General features: G+C 64.2%; 1 protein-coding gene across 6 annotated transcripts in view; it reads left to right on the forward strand.

The window, feature by feature from the left end:
- COBL (cordon-bleu WH2 repeat protein) overlaps positions 1–17,872 on the forward strand; it is a 114,452-nt gene that overhangs the window by 94,131 nt on the left and 2,449 nt on the right. For 5 of the 6 annotated variants that reach the window (XM_080666974.1, XM_080666975.1, XM_080666977.1 and 2 more), the window contains 5 exons: positions 3,314–3,620; positions 9,282–9,379; positions 10,604–12,453; positions 14,422–14,541; positions 15,069–15,335. In XM_080666974.1, coding sequence (XP_080523100.1) covers positions 3,314–3,620; positions 9,282–9,379; positions 10,604–12,453; positions 14,422–14,541; positions 15,069–15,335 — 2,642 coding nt within the window. Of the gene's footprint in view, positions 1–3,313; positions 3,621–9,281; positions 9,380–10,603; positions 12,454–14,421; positions 14,542–15,068; positions 15,336–17,872 lie in introns of those variants that run through there. The other variant, XM_080666979.1, reaches the window with a different exon arrangement.

The raw sequence follows: 17,872 nt of genomic DNA on the forward strand, positions 1-17,872 counted from the left end.
AGAGAGAGAGAGAGAGAGAGAGAGAGAGAGAGAGAGAGAGAGAACTCGGCCCTTGGTTATAAAGCCCACAAGAATCCTGCCGGGAGTCTCCGATGGGGTCAGTGTTGGTGGGGGGGGGGAGGGGGGGCGTCTCTAACCCAGAGGGAAGGAGGGGCGGCTGTCGATGGGGATGGAGGGCAGGGGGGGCGCTGCTCCCGGGGGTGGGTGCCGCCGAGTCCCTGCACAGATGCTGGGAACAGGCCGGAGCCCGGGCACCCCCTGCGAGGCTGCTGCGGGCGCCAGTGGCTTTGCTGAGGCTGAGTTCTTTCTGGCCAAGGACGCCGAGCTCTTTGGGGCCCGTCCTCGCGGCTGGACGGGCGGGTGGCTGTGAGGGGTGAGTTCCGGGCTGTGCCGTCTGGGGCCTTTGGACGAGGCAGGGACAGTTCCGCACACGTTTCCGAAAGGGGCGGCCGCCGCTGGCTGGACGGGGCCGTGGCTCCTGCCGCCGCACGATGGTTTCCACGGCCCCGCGGGGAGGCGGTCCCCACACACACTCCCCTCCGGCGTTCTGTCCGGTGTCCGACGCAGTGGCCTTGGCAGTGGTTTTGCGGTGGGGGGCGGAGGGCGGGGGGCGGGGCGCAGGGGGCGGAGGGCAGGGGGCGCGTGGATTTTTGAAGAGCATCGCACGTGAGCATCCTGGTCAGTCACTGAGCTTTGCTCCGCTCACCTGTGACGGCGTTACTTCCCGTGACTTCTAAAACCGATCAGAACAACCACCTCTGATACGTACGTTGTTAACGTCAGAGGAGAAGCGAGGGAGCGATCGACACATCACTGACGAGAGAGTCACGGACCGGCTGCCTCCTGCACGCCCCCCACTGGGGATGGAGCCCGCAACCCGGGCCTGGGCCCTGACCGGGGATCGAACCCTGACCTCCTGGGTCACAGGTCGATGCTCAGCCCCTGGGCCACGCCGGCCGGGCGAGTGTCATACCTTTTTATAATTTTATAACTGTGTTTCATACGTCAGTTCCTCACCGTCTGTGCTGGCCCACCAGGCTCACACGTCGACATTGATACAAATAGTCAGGAGGCAGGGACTCACCCGGCTCCGTGCCCGCCCTCCCGTCCTGTCCGTGTCCCCGCCGCCCCTGCAGGTGGCACCCGTGTGCCTGCTCCTGGGGCACGTGTCCCTCCGATTCCTGTGTGCCTGCCCTCAGTCCCTCAGGTGCGCTCCCCCCAGCACCCGCTCCCCCGGCACCCGCTCCCCCGGCACCCTTCCCCCCAGCACCCACTCCCTGAGCACCCGCCCCCCCAGTACCCGCTCCCCCAGCACCCGCTCCCCCAGCATCCGCCCCCCTCCCCCGCACCAGCTCCCCCGGCACCCACTCCCCCAGCACCCACTCCCCCGGCACCCGCCCCCCCCAGCACCCGCTCCCCCAGCACCCCACTCCCCCGGCACCTGCCCCCCCCAGCACCCGCTCCCCCAGCACCCACTCCCCCAGCACCCGCCCCCCCAGCACCCGCTCCCCCGGCACCTGCCCCCCCAGCACCCGCCCCCCCAGCACCTGCTCCCCCGGCACCAGCTCCCCCAGCACCCACTCCCCCGGCACCCGCCCCCCCAGCACCCGCTCCCCCAGCACCCGCTCCCCCAGCTCCCGCCCCCCCAGCACCCACTCCCCCAGCACCCACTCCCCCGGCACCCGCCGGTGTCTCAGGGCCCAGCCCAGGCTGTGCGGCTGGAGGGGCCTGCCCTTCTGTCCGCAGCCCCCTCCGAAGAGCTGGGGGTATTCAGGCAGCCTCGCCCTCCCCGTCGCCCTCTAATGAAGAGCCTCCCGACAAAAGCCAGGAAGGAGGGGGAGAAAGGGCCCTTGTGGCGGCACTGGCGCTGGGACCCCTGCCTCGCGCACCCTCGGGAACAGCCCTCCTTTGTGCGGCTCTGCCCGGAGCCTGTGAACTCCCTGGGTCTCTGTCCTGTGCTTCCTGTGATGGTTGGGGTCTCCAATAAACCAGCCGCTCGCTCTTCCTCTCCTTTCTGTCATCTCTGCGCTCGTCCGCTGTCCGTCTGGAGCGCGGGGCGCGGGGAGTGCGCACAGGCCGCGGGCCTTTGTCCTTCTGGCATCTGGTCCTCCCTGGCAGGGACGGTGCCCCACACAGCACCTCGGACCCCAGCCCAGCCCTCTCTCCCGGCCACCCCAGGCAGGGCTCGCCTCGACGTGGAGGCGTTGAAGTTAAAAACCTATGTCTACATTAAATCCTTTTAAAAAGATATTTTTATTGACTTCAGAGAGAGAGAGAGAAATATCCATGAGGAGAGAGAATCATGGATCAGCTGCCTTCTGCACGCCCCACACTGGGGATCGAGCCCACAACCCCGGCCTGTGCCCTGACCGGTACTCGAACCCTGACCTCCTGGTTCATGGGTCGATGCTCAACCCCTGAGCCACGCCGGCCGGGCTCTTTGTACGTTAAATTTAAAAACAACAACTCGGGCGCGGAGCTGCGCTGCCTGCCTTCTGACATGGGCGTCAGCGCGAGCTTTCCCCTCCCCCACAGACCACAGACCCCGAGCGGGAGGCAGAAATGACCTCGCTCAGCTTAGCGTGTCTCCCAAGTGGCCCGACGGCTGTGCCGAGTGGCCACGGTGTCCCCAGCGTTAGCGTCACCGTGAGAGGAGCACGAGGGCGATAGCGAGTCACCCCTCCCCCCTCAGGGGCCACCCCGCATCAGGGCCCCCAGCCCCCAGCCCGGAGACGGCTGCCTTCTCCGTGGACCGGAAGGTCCTCGCCTCAGATCATCGCCTGTCAGACCAGAGCTCACTGTCTCACGTGTGAAGGCAGGGCCAGCCCGGGCTGCCGGTGACAATGTCAGCGCCACGTCCGGCCACACGCCACCGGCCCCGGGAGCAGCTGTCGCAAGTCCCCGCCCGCATTATGTAGGTCTCAATTTGTCCCGATTTTTAAAACCCCTACTTGTTTTTAAAAAATCAATTTTTTAACTTCGATTCAGCCCAGGGCCAGGCTGGGCCCCAGTGCCTTCCTATGCCATGCGTCTGGCTTTGTAGACGTGTGCCCCCCGTCCCCCGTCCCATACGGGACCCAAATTCCAAAGGCTGGTTCCAAATGCCATGGTCTTTTAGGGGAATTTCGCTCCCAGTCACACACAGGTGCCTGTGGCTCCCCCACGTGAGGTGTTTCCGGGGGGAAGCTGTGTGTGCGGATTCCTCGCACCCCAACCTCCACATTTCCGCTGGGTCTGGCAGGGTGGTGAGCAGGGAGGCGCGGGGACGGAGGTGTGGCTGACGTGGCCTGTGTCCTCGCCCTGACCCCCGCAGCGAGCCTGCCCCTGGGGCCCGGCGGCCCCTTTACGGACGGGGTCCCTGCGGTGCCCGCGGAGGCCGAGGAGACGGTGTCTGTGAGCAGCTGTTTCGCGTCCGAGGACACGACGGAGGACTCCGGGGTGATGAGCTCGCCCTCGGACATTGTCTCCCTGGACTCCCAGCACGACAGCACCAAGTCCCGGGATAAGTGGGCCACCGACCAGGAGGACAGCAGCGACCAGGACCTGGTGGGGACCCCGGAGCTGGGTCCGCCCAAGAGCCCCGCGTGGGAGAGAAACGGCCCTGGGCACTGGCATTCCAGGTGAGTGGGGGGAGGGGGGGCTGGGGGAGGGAGGGCACCCCCAGTCTCCAGGGGAGACGTCATCGGCCACAGTGACCCAGCAGAGGCTCCTTAAGTGTCTAGTGCCCACCAGGTGCCACCCCCAGGGCCCCCTCCTGATCCACAGCCACGTCCGCACTCACTCCACACGGGCCTGCGTCGCTAACCATGCAGAGTGATGTCTTGTTAGTTTATACCCGTTTGTAAACGCTGTCTTTTATTTTTATCTTTTTAATATATTTTATTGATTTTTTACAGAGAGGAAGGGAGAGAGATAGAGAGTTAGAAACATCGATGACAGAGAAACATCCATCAGCTGCCTCCTGTACACCCCCCACTGGGGATGGGCCCGCAACCAAGGCACATACCCTGGACCAGAATCGAACCTGGGACCCCTCAGTCTGCAGGCCGACGCTCTATCCACTGAGCCAAACCGGTTAGGGCAGCTGTCTTTCTTTTAAAAAAAAAAAAAAAATATATATATATATATATATATATATATATATATATATATATATATTATCGATATCAGAGAGGAAGGGAGAGGGAGAAACATCAATGATGAGAATCATGGGTCAGCTGCCTCCTGCACACCCCACACTAGGGATCGAGCCTGCAACCCGGGCATGCTCCCTGACCCGGGAATCGAACCATGACCTCCTGGTTCATAGGTCAGTGCTCAACCGCTGAGCCACGCTGGCCGGGCAACACTGTCATTCTCTTAGTGTACGTTTCCCCTCAACACCCTGTGTGCAAGGTTTATCCAAGATGATATGTCGTTAGTGGATGTATTTTCCCATTTTTTAAAAATATTTTTTATTAACTTTTTACAGAGAGGAAGGGAGAGGGATAGAGAGTTAGAAACATCGATGAGAGAGAAACATCGATCAGCTGCCTCCTGCACACCTCCCACTGGGGATGTGCCCGCAACCAAGGTACATGCCCCTGACCGGAATCGAACCTGGGACCTTTCAGTCCGCAGGCCGACGCTCTATCCACTGAGCCACACCGGTCAGGGCTATTTTTCCATTTTTTAATGAATGGACACGTAGCTTGTTGAGGTTCCCACGGCTGGACATAATGAGCAAGGTGTATGTGGGTCTCTGTTTGCACCGAGGGGGTTTTCTAGAAGAGAAATGATTAGACTCCCAGAAAAACTCATTTTTTTAAACACATTTTTATTGACTTCCGAGAGGAAGGGAGAGGGAGAAAGATACAGAAACATCTATGATGAGAGGGAATCATGGATCGGCTGCCCTCTGCACGCCCCACACTGGGGACCGAGCCCACAACCTGGGTATGTGCCCTGACCGGGAATCGAACCGTGACCTCCTGTTCATAGGTCGAAGCTCAATTCCTGAGCCTCACCGTCTGGGCGAAAAACTCATTGTTAACTCATTCAGGGATGATGGACAGATTGGTCTCCAAAATGAGGATCTGGGTTGCACGCCGTGCGGGTCCCTCGGCCCCAGGCAGCGTGCGGGGCGAGCAGGCAGGTGTGCCCTAGTGCGTAGTGCCGTGGCGTGTCACACAGCCTTGGTTTCAGCTCTCCGGCTGGAAGAAGGAGCCGCTTGTCCCGCGTGAGGTAGCAGTTTGGTTTCCCTCTTCTAAGATCGCCTTTTCACAGACTTGGACCCTTTTTAAAAATTGCGATGTTACTTTAAAAACAGTCATCTCCTTTGTCAGTTACGAGGGTCTTTAAAACGGGTGTGGATTCACCTTTCGGTGGTGGTTGTGACCCAGGTAACGTAGCTCTGGACACATCTCTCCACGAGTGAACGTGGGCCCGAACATCTTCCTCTTGGTGAAACGCCATGACTGCCTCTGGTGTCCGTTAGCACATGCCCTGCTCGGCTCTACTTGGGAAGTGCTGTTCCGGGTCATCAGCCGTCCACTGTCCCATTAAAGCGTGCGCAGCGCACATGTCAGTCATGTGGAGAGAGAGAAACGCCCTTTCTGCACAAACCTAGTGCATCCCAGACTCGTGTTCTGTGGTCCTGTCCACAGCCAAGGGCAGTGAGCCGGGAGGGGCCGGGAGGGGCCGGGAGGGGCAGGGCCTGACTGTGGGGCTGTGCTGGGCCGGAGTGGGTTGGGTGCTTGTGACCAGAAACATTTCATACCCTCTGGAGCCTGCAACTTTGTAACTAGAGGCACTTGTGGCCCTACATACATGTATACCCTCTGGAGCCTGCAACTTTGTAACTAGAGGAACGTGTGGCTCTACATACATGTATACCCTCCGGAGCCTGCAACTTTGTAACTAGAGGAACGTGTGGCTCTACATACATGTATGCTCTCTGGAGCCTGCAACTTTGTAACTAGAGGAACGTGTGGCTCTACATACATGTATGCCCTCTGGAGCCTGCAACTTTGTAACTAGAGGAACGTGTGACCCTACACACATGTATACCCTCCGGAGCCTGCAACTTTGTAACTAGAGGAACATGTGGCTCTACATACATGTATGCTCTCTGGAGCCTGCAACTTTGTAACTAGAGGAACGTGTGGCTCTACATACATGTATGCTCTCTGGAGCCTGCAACTTTGTAACTAGAGGAACGTGTGGCTCTACATACATGTATGCTCTCTGGAGCCTGCAACTTTGTAACTAGAGGAACGTGTGGCTCTACATACATGTATGCTCTCTGGAGCCTGCAACTTTGTAACTAGAGGAACGTGTGGCTCTACATACATGTATGCTCTCTGGAGCCTGCAACTTTGTAACGAGAGGAATTCTGGAACCATGGGGACATTCAGGATCAGGTTAACACCTCTGAGACCCTGAGACTTTGTAACTGCTTTATAAAGTAACATATAAAAGCCACTTAAGAGCCAGGAGAACTAAGCTGTTTGGGACTGTAGCCACTAGCCACAGCTAGCCACCAGCATGCGCCCAGTGTGGCCTGAGAAGTAAGTGACTTTATAGTTATACATGGAGAAATGATGAGAATAATTTGGGTTACAGTGGGTTAAGGAAAGCAGACTAATGAAAGTGAAAGAAGGCATTTAATTAGAATCCACCTCACCTCCGTCTTCACCTGTGTGACGGTGGCTACAAGAAGGTCCAAGATGACGCTGGTGGCTCACGTCCCATCTCTGTTGGGCGCGTGGCTCTAGAACCCTGGAGCCTGGTGAACACGGGCACGTTCGTTAATAGAGTGGAGGTTAGTGTGTGCCGCTATTGTCGGCTGTCCGTTTTCCCAGGCTCCTGGCCGGCAGTTTATCCAGTACGTGTTGTGAAATGGATGGGGCGGTGTGGCGCAGTCATTTGCAAATTGTACCGCCACCTGAAAGGGACGTTTTCTTCCTCCCCAACTCTTCCTTATTTTTTCCTTCATAGTTTTACTATGGGATCCATTACTCAAATAAACGTTTCTAGCCCCGTCAAATAGACCCATGGCCGAGGAGGCCGGGATGGGTCAGAATTTCATATCGTATGAAAACCAAATCAAACCAAGAAGCACCCGTTTTCCTGGCACGGATTAGGCCCAGCTGCCCGCCCCCTTTTTTAAAAAAAATATATATTTGTATTGATTTCAGAGAGGAAGAGGGAGGGAGAGAAAGACAGAAACATCCATGATGAGAGAGAATCATGGATCGGCTGCCTCCTGCACACCCCCCACTGGGGATGGAGCCCACAGCCAGGGCATGTGCCCTGACCGGGAATGGAACCGTGATCTCCTGGTTCATAGGCTGACGCTCAACCACGGAGCCACACAGGCCAGGCTGCCCCTCATTCTTGTTAGCAAGGGAGCGGTGAGCCCCGTTGGGGCCCCCACCCTGTGCCCTCTGCCCCTGGCCCAGGGGGAGTGGACAGCTCCCCTCTCTGGGCAGACTCTGGTTCGCAGCTCACCGTTGCTGTCCTTTGCCCTCCTCGTGGATGCAGCGATGCCCTAACTGTCACCGCGCTCTCGGCAGCCGCGCCCCGTGTGGGAAAATGCCGCTGGTGATGTTTGCTCAGCATGTGCGGCTCGGAATCTAAACGTCTGGGCTGTGTTTGTCCTTTATTTTCTTGGTCTTAAGCCAAAACACACGGTCCCTAGGAACCGTGTCTGAGGACCGGGCGGGTGTCGGGGCTGCAGAGAGGAGCCCGGAGCGGGCGGCTGTGGGGCTGCTTGGAGCTGGGACGAGCCAGGCGCTCCCTGCCGGCTGTCCGCGCTCCTGGACTCGAACTCGGGCCCTGCTGCTTGTGCAGGGCAGCCGACCCCCTCGGCCCCCCCCCCCCCAGCCCAGGGACAGAGCGCTGCACTCGGCCTTCACAGGGGGAGAGCGGGGTGTAGGCCCCGAGTCACCCTGGGGAGGAGTGGCTGGCGGTGGGTGAGGAAGCAGAAGCAACTCTCTCTCTTCCTGAGAGTTCGTGTTGGAAAGCCACACGGGGCCTTTGGCACTGGCTTTGGGTTTTGCCGGGTGATCCATTCCCGCCGAGTCCGGGGCCTAGACCGCGGCCCAGCGGGGCCCCAGGAAGCGCCCGCGGCGGGCGACCGCGGCCCCCAGGCCCAGAGGCGAGGGGCCGGGCATCCCCCCGGAAACACCAGCGCCGGCCGATCCTCCACCTCCCCAGCCGCTGGTGCGAGAGAACGTGGTTGCTCATTAGAGGACCGAAGGGTATTTAAAACGCCACCCACCTAAAAAAGCGTCCTATCCCTCAAGCTGCTTTGAATCCAAGCGCGCACAATTCTGAAAACGGACAGAACGTTCGGTTGAATTCAGCAGCTCACCCTGGTGGCAGGGGACCGGCTCGCTGTCTCCGCCGGGGCCGCCGGCACGTGCCGTCTTGGATCACCACGCTGTTGGCATAGACGGCCGGCCCTTGAACTGCACGGGAGAGGGTTGGGGTGCCAGCCCCCCTGCAGGTGAAAATCCAGGGGTACCTATGGACTCCCGGGTGCTTGGTTGTGCCTGAGTATCTGCAGGGGGGGGCTGGGGAGGAGGCCCTGGCGGGGCAGGAGAGGGAGCGGTGCCTCCTGTCGCTGCTGTTAGCCTGCCGGCCGCACGGTTTCGTATTTCCTGAGGAAGGCCCAGGAAGCGTGGCCTGTGGGTGGCAGGCGCTGTCCCTCCAAGCCCTGTCCCTCTGCCACCTGCCCAGGATGCTCATTACGCCAAGTAAAAGCCTGCAAAGGGCCACATTGGCCACCTGTCCCCGTGCCGGGCCAGAGCCCGTGGCCTCCCCTCCTCCGCCCCACCCCCCTCCCCGAGGCTCTGGGGGTGGAGGGAGCCCCCTCGTGGGCTCAGGAACCGCCTGGCTGTGTGGGCGGGGCTGGTGGGCGAGGAGTCCAGCCCCCGGCCGCCAGGTGCCTTTGCAGACTTGGCCTCTGGGTGGCCTGGCTCCTCATCACCCTCCCAGGCAGGTGCCAGGTGAGCACACAGACCCGGGCTGTGGGCGTGTCTGTGACGGTGGACTTCGGATGGCGGGGTGGGTGGGAGCAGGTGTGGTCAGGGAGCTGCTGGCCCTTTGGGGCCACGCCCACACGTGCACCCCACGCCATCTGCGGCGGAGCAGCTCCGAGGACCGCAGGGCGCAGGGAGTGGGGAACGGCACGGGGTCTGAACGGGAGCTGGGCCTTCCGCGGATGTTTCCAGAAAGGATGCGTGAGATGAGAGCCGAGGGGAACGGGGCGCTTCCTTCTCTGTGCTCTGCCCTAGAGCTGAGAGAGCCGCGGCGGCCCCCGACGCCGACAGGGGCCTGCTTGTCGCCGGGCAGTGGGAGCGGACCCTGGCGGGCCTGGACGAGGACCTGGAAGGTGAGAACTCGGCCTGTGCGGACTCAGAGATCCCGGCGCACTGGCTCTGAGGCTGCCATCGGAGCGCACGGGTGATTTCTCCACCAGGGGGCGCCTGCGGGAGGAGGGGCCATTCAGTCAGCAAAGGCTGAACCGCAAGGCCTCCAGCTGAGGCCTCCTGGTCCAGGCAGGGCTCCTCTGGGCAGGGGAGTGGGGGAGACTGTGACTGGCCCCCAGCAACTGCAGTGGCACCGAAATGCATGTGAATAACATGCCACAGGAGCCTGGGAGCCCGATTGCTGAGCGCGGGAGGTCCTGGTCCCGGGCTCCTGGGTGCGGGAGGTCCTGGGCGCGGGAGGTCCTGGGCGCGGGCTCCTGGGTGCGGGAGGTCCTGGGTGCGGGAGGTCCTGGGTGCGGGAGGTCCTGGGCGTGGGAGGTCCTGGGTGCGGGAGGTCCTGGTCCCGGGCTCCTGGGTGTGGGAGGTCCTGGGTGCGGGAGGTCCTGGGTGCGGGAGGTCCTGGGTGCGGGAGGTCCTGGGTGCGGGAGGTCCTGGTCCCGGGCTCCTGGGTGCGGGAGGTCCTGGGTGCGGGAGGTCCTGGTCCCGGGCTCCTGGGTGTGGGAGGTCCTGGGTGCGGGAGGTCCTGGGTGCGGGAGGTCCTGGTCCTGGGCTCCTGGGTGCGGGAGGTCCTGGTCCCGGGCTCCTGGGTGTGGGAGGTCCTGGGTGCGGGAGGTCCTGGGTGCGGGAGGTCCTGGTCCCGGGCTCCTGGGCGCGGGAGGTCCTGGGTGCGGGAGGTCCTGGTCCTGGGCTCCTGGGTGCGGGAGGTCCTGGTTCCGGGCTCCTGGGTGCGGGAGGTCCTGGGTGCGGGAGGTCCTGGGTGCGGGAGGTCCTGGTCCCGGGCTCCTGGGTGCGGGAGGTCCTGGGTGCGGGAGGTCCTGGGTGCGGGAGGTCCTGGTCCCGGGCTCCTGGGCGCGGGAGGTCCTGGTCCCGGGCTCCTGGGTGCGGGAGGTCCTGGTCCCGGGCTCCTGGGTGCGGGAGGTCCTGGGTGTGGGAGGTCCTGGGTGCGGGAGGTCCTGGGTGTGGGAGGTCCTGGGTGCGGGAGGTCCTGGTCCCGGGCTCCTGGGTGCGGGAGGTCCTGGGCGCGGGAGGTCCTGGGCGCGGGCTCCTGGGCGCGGGAGGTCCTGGTCCCGGGCTCCTGGGCAAGCCGGTCGCTGACCCTGTGTGACCCTGTGCGCGCTCCTTCGCAGGGATGGACGACAGTTACGAGACCGACAGCAGCTCCGTCACCGGCTCCCTCGGCAGCGCCTCTGGTCACCGCGTGCAGGACGCCATCCCCGCCGGTGAGGCCGACGCCATCCCCGTGACCTTCATAGGGGAGGTCCTGGATGACCCTGTGGAGTCGGGGCCGTTTTCCAACAGAAACAACAACGCCGGGTCTTTCGACCGGGGGACCGTGGTGAGCAGGTGGGCCCGCCTGTCGCCCGCCCAGGTGGAGGCCCCGCAGCAGGGAAGGAAGGGGTCGGAGGGGCCCGACGCCCCCGCCGCCCCCCAGGACGTCGGGAAGGAGGTCCGAGCGGCCTCGTCCGACCCCCGTAAAGATGTGAACCCCGTGAAGACGGAGCCCAGGGCGACCTCGGAGCCCCCCAGGCACGACCGGAGCGCCAAGGAGCCAGGGCAGGGGCGCGGCGCTGGCCCCGGCGGGCGGACGCAGGCCCCCGAGCACACCGACTCTCAGCCGGGGCCGGGGAAGGGAGCCGACGACAGGAAGGGCGTCTCGGCACCTCCGTCCTGGTATCAGCGAGGCCAGAGCCCAGGCGGGAGTTTCGGGCTTAAGTACGGCCTCACCACGTACAAAATCGTCCCCCCGAAGTCGGAGATGCGGTGTTACGACCGAGGGGTGTCGCTGTCCACGGGCGCCATCAAGATCGACGAGCTGGGCAACCTGGTGAGTCCCCCCGGGAACGGGGGCCGGACCGCGGCCTCGGCGGCCTCTGCGCTCCAGAAAGAAACGCAGCCCCTGGGCCACGTGCGGGAGCTCCCCAGCTCCAGCTCCACGGAGAAGCTCTCGGGCCGGCCCCCCTCCACCCCTGCCGCGCCGGCCAAGGCTCAGCATCCAGCAGGCGGCCTCGGGGCGGAGCCCGGCTCCCCGGCCCCCGCGGGGACATCACCCCAGCAGCCGTCTGCCCGCCAAGGAGAGGGCCGGTGTCCCGAGCCCGGGGCCCGCCCGCCGCCTCCGGCAGCCACTTGTCACGCGAAGGTGCCAGCAGCGAGCACCTCCCAGGTCCTGTTCCTCAAGCCTCAGAGGAGGACGTCGAGTCAGTATGTGGCCTCCGCCATCGCCAAGCGCATGGGGCCCCCCAGAGCCCAGGCCCACGCGGCGGGGAGGCCAGGCGGAGCCGGGAGGCGCTGGGAGGACGGACCGCCTCGCGCCAGGAGAGACGCCGCGGCCCCCAGCCCGCGCCCGGGGCCACGTGTGTGTAAAGAGGAGGCCGCGGCCCCCTGCGCTCGCCCTCCCCCAGCCCACGGGGGAGAGCCAGCAGAACCAGCGGCCGGAGCCCTGCCCCGGGGCCCGGGGGGCAGCCCCCCCGGGGGGCCGTCTGCTCAGGACTGTGCGGTGGGCGCCCTCCGTGGGCCCGCCCTCCCCCTCGCCACCGCCGCCTGGAGGGACCATGAGTCCGCGGGACCAGGCTGCGGTTCGGGTGGAAAGCAGAGCCCGAGTGACCACAGCACCAGCTCAGCCTGGCACCCCAAAGGCACGCCCGACGGCACCGGCAGCCCACCGCCCCGGCCGGGGGATGACCGGGCTCCCGGCAGGTCCCTGGTGAATGGCTCCCGGTGGGCCCCCGAGCACAGCGAGCCTCCCGCCTCCCCGAGGGCGTCCGGCAGCGACAGCCACCCCGTCCCCGAGCTGGAGGGGAGGCCCGGGGTGCTGTGCACAGAGATTCAAGAGGCCGACGGTTCGCCGCCCCCCAGCATCTTCGGGCCAAAGAAAAAGTTCCGACCCGTCGTCCAGAGGCCAGCGCCCAAGGACACCTCCCTGCACAGCGCCCTGATGGAGGCCATCCACTCGGCGGGCGGCAGGGACGGGCTGCGGAAGGTGAGCAGCAGGCCTGCGGGGCCATGGCCTCCCTCCTCCCTCCTCCCTCCTCCCCTGTGGGCCTCCCTCCTCCCTCCTCCCCTGTGGGCCTCCCTCCTCCCTCCTCCCCTGTGGGCCTCCCTCCTCCCTCCTCCCCTGTGGGCCTCCTCCCTCCTCCCTCCTCCCCTGTGGGCCTCCCTCCTCCCTCCTCCCCTGTGGGCCTCCCTCCTCCCTCCTCCCCTGTGGGCCTCCTCCCTCCTCCCCTGTGGGCCTCCCTCCTCCCCTGTGGGCCTCCCTCCTCCCCTGTGGGCCTCCCTCCTCCCTCCTCCCTCCTCCCTCCTCACCTGTGGGCCTCCCTCCTCCCTCCTCCCCTGTGGGCCTCCCTCCTCCCTCCTCCCCTGTGGGCCTCCCTCCTCCCTCCTCCCCTGTGGGCCTCCCTCCTCCCTCCTCCCCTGTGGGCCTCCCTCCTCCCTCCTCCCCTGTGGGCCTCCCTCCTCCCCTGTGGGCCTCCCTCCTCCCTCCTCCCTCCTCCCTCCTCCCTCCTCCCCTGTGGGCCTCCCTCCTCCCTCCTCCCTCCTCCCTCCTCACCTGTGGGCCTCCCTCCTCCCTCCTCCCCTGTGGGCCTCCCTCCTCCCTCCTCCCCTGTGGGCCTCCTCCCTCCTCCCCTGTGGGCCTCCCTCCTCCCTCCTCCCCTGTGGGCCTCCCTCCTCCCTCCTCCCTCCTCCCCTGTGGGCCTCCTCCCTCCTCCCCTGTGGGCCTCCCTCCTCCCCTGTGGGCCTCCCTCCTCACCTGTGGGCCTCCCTCCTCCCTCCTCCCTCCTCCCCTGTGGGCCTCCCTCCTCCCTCCTCCCTCCTCCCCTGTGGGCCTCCACCCTTCTCACCTGTGGGCCTCCCTCCTCCCTCCTCACCTGTGGGCTCAGGGGTGCAGGGGGAGCGTGGAGGATATGAACAAGGGGACGGGGAGTATCTGAGCAGAACCACTAAAGACATAAAGCGGATGGCGGGGCTTGTCCGCACCCCCTTCAGGCCCCCGACTGCCCTGGGGGAGACGCCCCAAGAGGCCGGGAGTGGAGGCAGCGCAGGCACGCAGCTGCTCCTGGAACAGCGGAGGGGCAGGTAGACCGTCGGGCCGGGCCGCTCCTGCCTGACACTCCTCAACCACAGGAGGCCGTTTTGCCTGGGCCGGTGGTGCAGTGGTTAGAGCTTCAGCCTGCACACCCAGGGGTCGCGGGTTTGACCCGGCCCCGGTCGGGGCGTGCGCAGGAGGCAGCCCATCCATGTGTCTTTCTCAGACATATCGGTGTTCCTTTCCCCCCACCCCTCTCTCTCCCCCACCCCCCGCCTCCCTTCAACTCTATCTGAAATCAGAGGACAGTATCCTCGGTGAGAACTAAAAAGCACCATAGGAACACGTTTGGGCACGCCTCCCCTCACCCCCCTCACCTGTGGGCCCTCACCCAGGCAGGTAACCACACAGGCCTTCCCTCACCCCCCTCACCTGTGGACCCTCACCCAGGCAGGTCACCACACAGGCCTTCCCTCACCCCCTGCTGCACGGCGTGCGGCGGCCCCTTCTAGGTCCGAGGTGAGTGCGGGGCCCAGGAGGTCGCTCTCACGGGCACCCCCGAGGCTGCCGAGCCAGGGGAGCGCCGAGCATCTCCTCCCGGCTTTAGAGGGGAAACTGAGGCAGGTGCGTCCCAGGACCTGGCCCCAGGTCACACTGTGCTGGGGGGACCCGGCACTCCACCCGGGTCTGCGGCCCTGGCGAGCCAGCAGCAGTGACCGGAGGGGCCCGAGATGAGGGGCCAGCACTGGGGCCCCCCGTGCATGGTGGTCACGTTCAGACAAGGTCAGTGCTCACGGCGTGGGCTTAGATTAGAACGTGGGGAGAGAACCCCGCCTCCTGCAGGCGGGGACTGGAACGCGTGCTGCCTCGCAGCTGCCGTTGCTCCGGCTTCGGTGTGACGTGTGCTGGCGCTGACTGTTCTAGACGCCGGAGCCCAGGCCGGAGGGAGGGCCCAAGAAGCTGTCCTACGTGGAGTCGGAGAGCGAGCACTCGGCCCTGCTGGCGGCCATCCGGGGGCACCGCGGCGCCTGCAGCCTGCGCAAGGTAAGGCCGGGCCTGCCCGGCGGCACGTGACCCGGGCGTGGCTGCCAAGTACAGGGCGACACCCGGTCTTTCAAATGTGGGTGCCCCCCACCCCCCCAGACTAGGCGGAGGGGGCGGTCACGGCATGGGAGGCCAGGGCCCAGGAAGTGCCCCCCTCTCCCCTGCCCCCCTGGCACTGGGCATTTCCCCGATTCCTGGAGGGGCCCCGCCTGGCAGCACCCCGGCCTGGTCTGACCCAGCCTCGGGGGCCAGCGTGGACCTGAGTTTCGGGGCAGGAGGGGCCCCGGCTTCCACAGCCAGGATCCCCAGCCAGTGAGACAGGTGCATGGCGCTCTGCGTGGGGGCGGCCCTCCCGGCAGGGGGTCCGGTTGGCACCCGTGGCCCGGGCCTGGCACCTGCCGGACAAGCAGGTCTCAGTGGGCAGGACGCCCCTGCTCCGGGCCAGTGGTGCTCCGGGTGGGGAAGACCGGGCGGTGCCGCCCTCGGGAAGGACCCTGACACGCTGTCCTCTCACCGTCTCTTCCCAGGTGGCGTCCTGTGCCTCCGAGGAGCTCCGGAGCTTCCGCGAGGCTGCGGGGTCTGCACACGGGCCGGAGCCCCCGGGCCTGGGAGGCCCTGGCAGCCAGCCCCCACCCGCCCTGCCTCCCCCACCCCCTCCGGCAGCCCCAGCTCCTCCTCCCGCCTCCAGGACAGCGCCCAGGGCCAGCGCCAGCGCCCTCGGCACCCCGGTGGACGCCAGGCAAGCCTTGATGGATGCCATCCGCTCGGGCACAGGGGCGGCCAGACTGAGGAAGGTGATGTGGGCTGTGTGTGAGCCGGGCCGTGGGGGCGAGGGGGCCTGGAGGAGTGTCCCACCCACAGGCGGGCGCCTGGCCCTGGGACAGCAGCAGGGTGAGGGCGGGAGGGGTGGGGGGCCGCGTCCTGCACTCGCCTGTCCGCAGGCCCTGCACACCCTCGCTGGGGGAGACGGTCAGGCGACTAGCTCCTGGGGACGCAGGGGAGGGTGCGTCAGCCGCTAACCCCTGAGCGGTCCACCACCGCCCCGCGGGCCCCGGACAGGCTGTGCAGGAGCCCGGGATGTGTCCGTGGAACCTGGGTCACGCTTGCGGTCCACACCCTGAGTCCGTGGCCCGTCCCAGCCAGGCCGGGCCCTGGAGGTGTCTGCTGGTTTCGCAGCAAACGCACTTGGTGTGTGTTACGGCATCTGACCTCTGCAGGTGTCTAGAGCAGGGGTGGGCAAACTTGTTGACTCGAGGGCCACCATGGGTTCTTAAACTGGACCGGAGGGCCGGAACAAAAGCATGGATGGAGTGTTTGTGTGAACTAATATAAATTCAAAGTAAAGGAGCGGAGGGGAGAGCAAGAGAACCGGATAGAACAGCCGGATCCGGCCCGCGGGCCGTCGTTTGCCCACGGCTGCTCTAGAGTTTGAAGGAAACGGCACGGAGCCTGCTCTCTGCAAATGGGGCTAACGTGCTCTTTAAAGACACGTTCACGCGTGTTTCGCAGCCTTGGGGGCCCGTCCGGATCTCTTAGCAACGTCGCAGCGGCGTCGCTCTGTCCATTTTCCCGGCTCCGGGGACCGACGTGGCGCCCCCTTTGGGGGTCACCTGCTCCTCGGCCCACACCTGCACGGTGGCCCCTGGAGTTCGTCCTACGGCCTTGGCGCTTTCAAATCTGCTACCTCCCTGGGGCAGACCCCTCGTCACCCAGCCACGGTGGTCCTCGACGCTGTCTCCACCCCAGGCCCGCCCCCCCCGGACATTCACGGGGTGTGCTCTCCAGGCTGAAACTGGGCAGGGTCAGAGCCGAGCCCCGACCTCAGCACCCCCAGTCCCCGTGTCCATCCGGCGCTTCCTTCCTCGGCCGGGTGTGGGGAGGCCGATGGAGCCAGGAGGTTGGAGGCTGGTCCGCTCACGGAGACAGAGGCAGGTTGACCCTGAGCCGTGTGGGTCAGCGGTCGGGGCCGCGTCCTCCACTCGGGTGTGTCCGGCGGGGATGGCGGCTCACTGGTTTTTTTGTTGGTTATTTTTGTTTTTTATCGATTTCAGAGAGGAAGGGGGAGAGAGAGAGGTGGAAACATCAGTGCTGGAGAGAATCATGGATTGGCTGCCTCCTGCATGCCCCCTATTGGGGACCGAGCCCGCAACCCAGGCCTGTGCCTGGACCGGGCATCGAACTGTGACCTCCTGGTTCCCAGGCCGACGCTCAACCACACCGGCCGGCGGCTGCTCACTGGTTTATCTGGGGCCCGGTACCCTCTCCGAACCCCAGACGTCTCATCGGTGCGCTGGAGGCCACACCCAGTGACCAGGCAGGAGCGCTGCCTGCTGGCCGAGCTGGCGTTCGGATGAGATGAGCCTTCCCGGGGCTTGGCGTGTTCTCGGGGGAGGGGTCCCACAGGGGACGTTCCAGGTGGTGGGTGGTGTTACCTCCGTCACGTCCCTGGGGGTCGGCTCTGATCACACGCTGAAGCGTGGGGCGGGACGCTCACGCGGGCACCGTCCACGTTAGAAGGCGCTCACGCCCGTGAACACGGTCAGGAAGCCATGGCGCCTCCCGCACAGAGGCGCGTGCGTCTGTCACGTCGCTTAAAAATGCTCTCAGCCTTTACCCTTTTATTTTGTGTCAATTGATTTTAAAAATCAGTTTAATCTTCATTGTTGAAAACATTACAGCTGTCCCCTCTGTCTCCCCCCATTGACCCTTTCTAGCCCCCCCCCCCCCGCCCCAGGCCCCCACCACCCTAGTGTCTGGTCCAGGGGTTGGGCATACATGCATACAGGGTCTTTGGTTGATCTCTACCCCACCCCCTTCCTCAGAAATTCGACATTCTGTTCCGTATATCTGTGCCTCTGGATCTGTTTTGTTCATTAGATTCCGCATATGAGTGAGATCATGTGATACTTGTCTTTCTCTGACTGGCTTATTTCACTTAGCGTAATACTCTCCAGTCCCTCCATGCTGTCTCAAAGGGTAAGAGAGCCTTCTTTTTTATAGCAGCATAGTATTCCATTGTGTAGATGGACCACAGTTTTTTTTTTGTTTTGTTTTTTTTTTAATATATTTTATTGATTTTTTACAGAGAGGAAGGGAGAGGAATAGAGAGTTAGAAACATCGATGAGAGAGAAACATCGATCAGCTGCCTCCTGCACACCCGCCACTGGGGATGTGCCCGCAACCAAGGTACATGCCCTTGACTGGAATCGAACCTGGGACCCTTGAGTCCACAGGCCGACGCTCTATCCACTGAGCCAAACCGGTTAGGGCAGACCACAGTTTTTTAATCCACTCATCTGCTGATGGGCACTTAGGCTGTTTCCAAATCTT

The sequence above is a fragment of the Plecotus auritus genome (genome assembly GCF_963455305.1).
Source record: "Plecotus auritus genome assembly, chromosome: 4".
NCBI lineage: Eukaryota > Metazoa > Chordata > Mammalia > Chiroptera > Vespertilionidae > Plecotus > Plecotus auritus.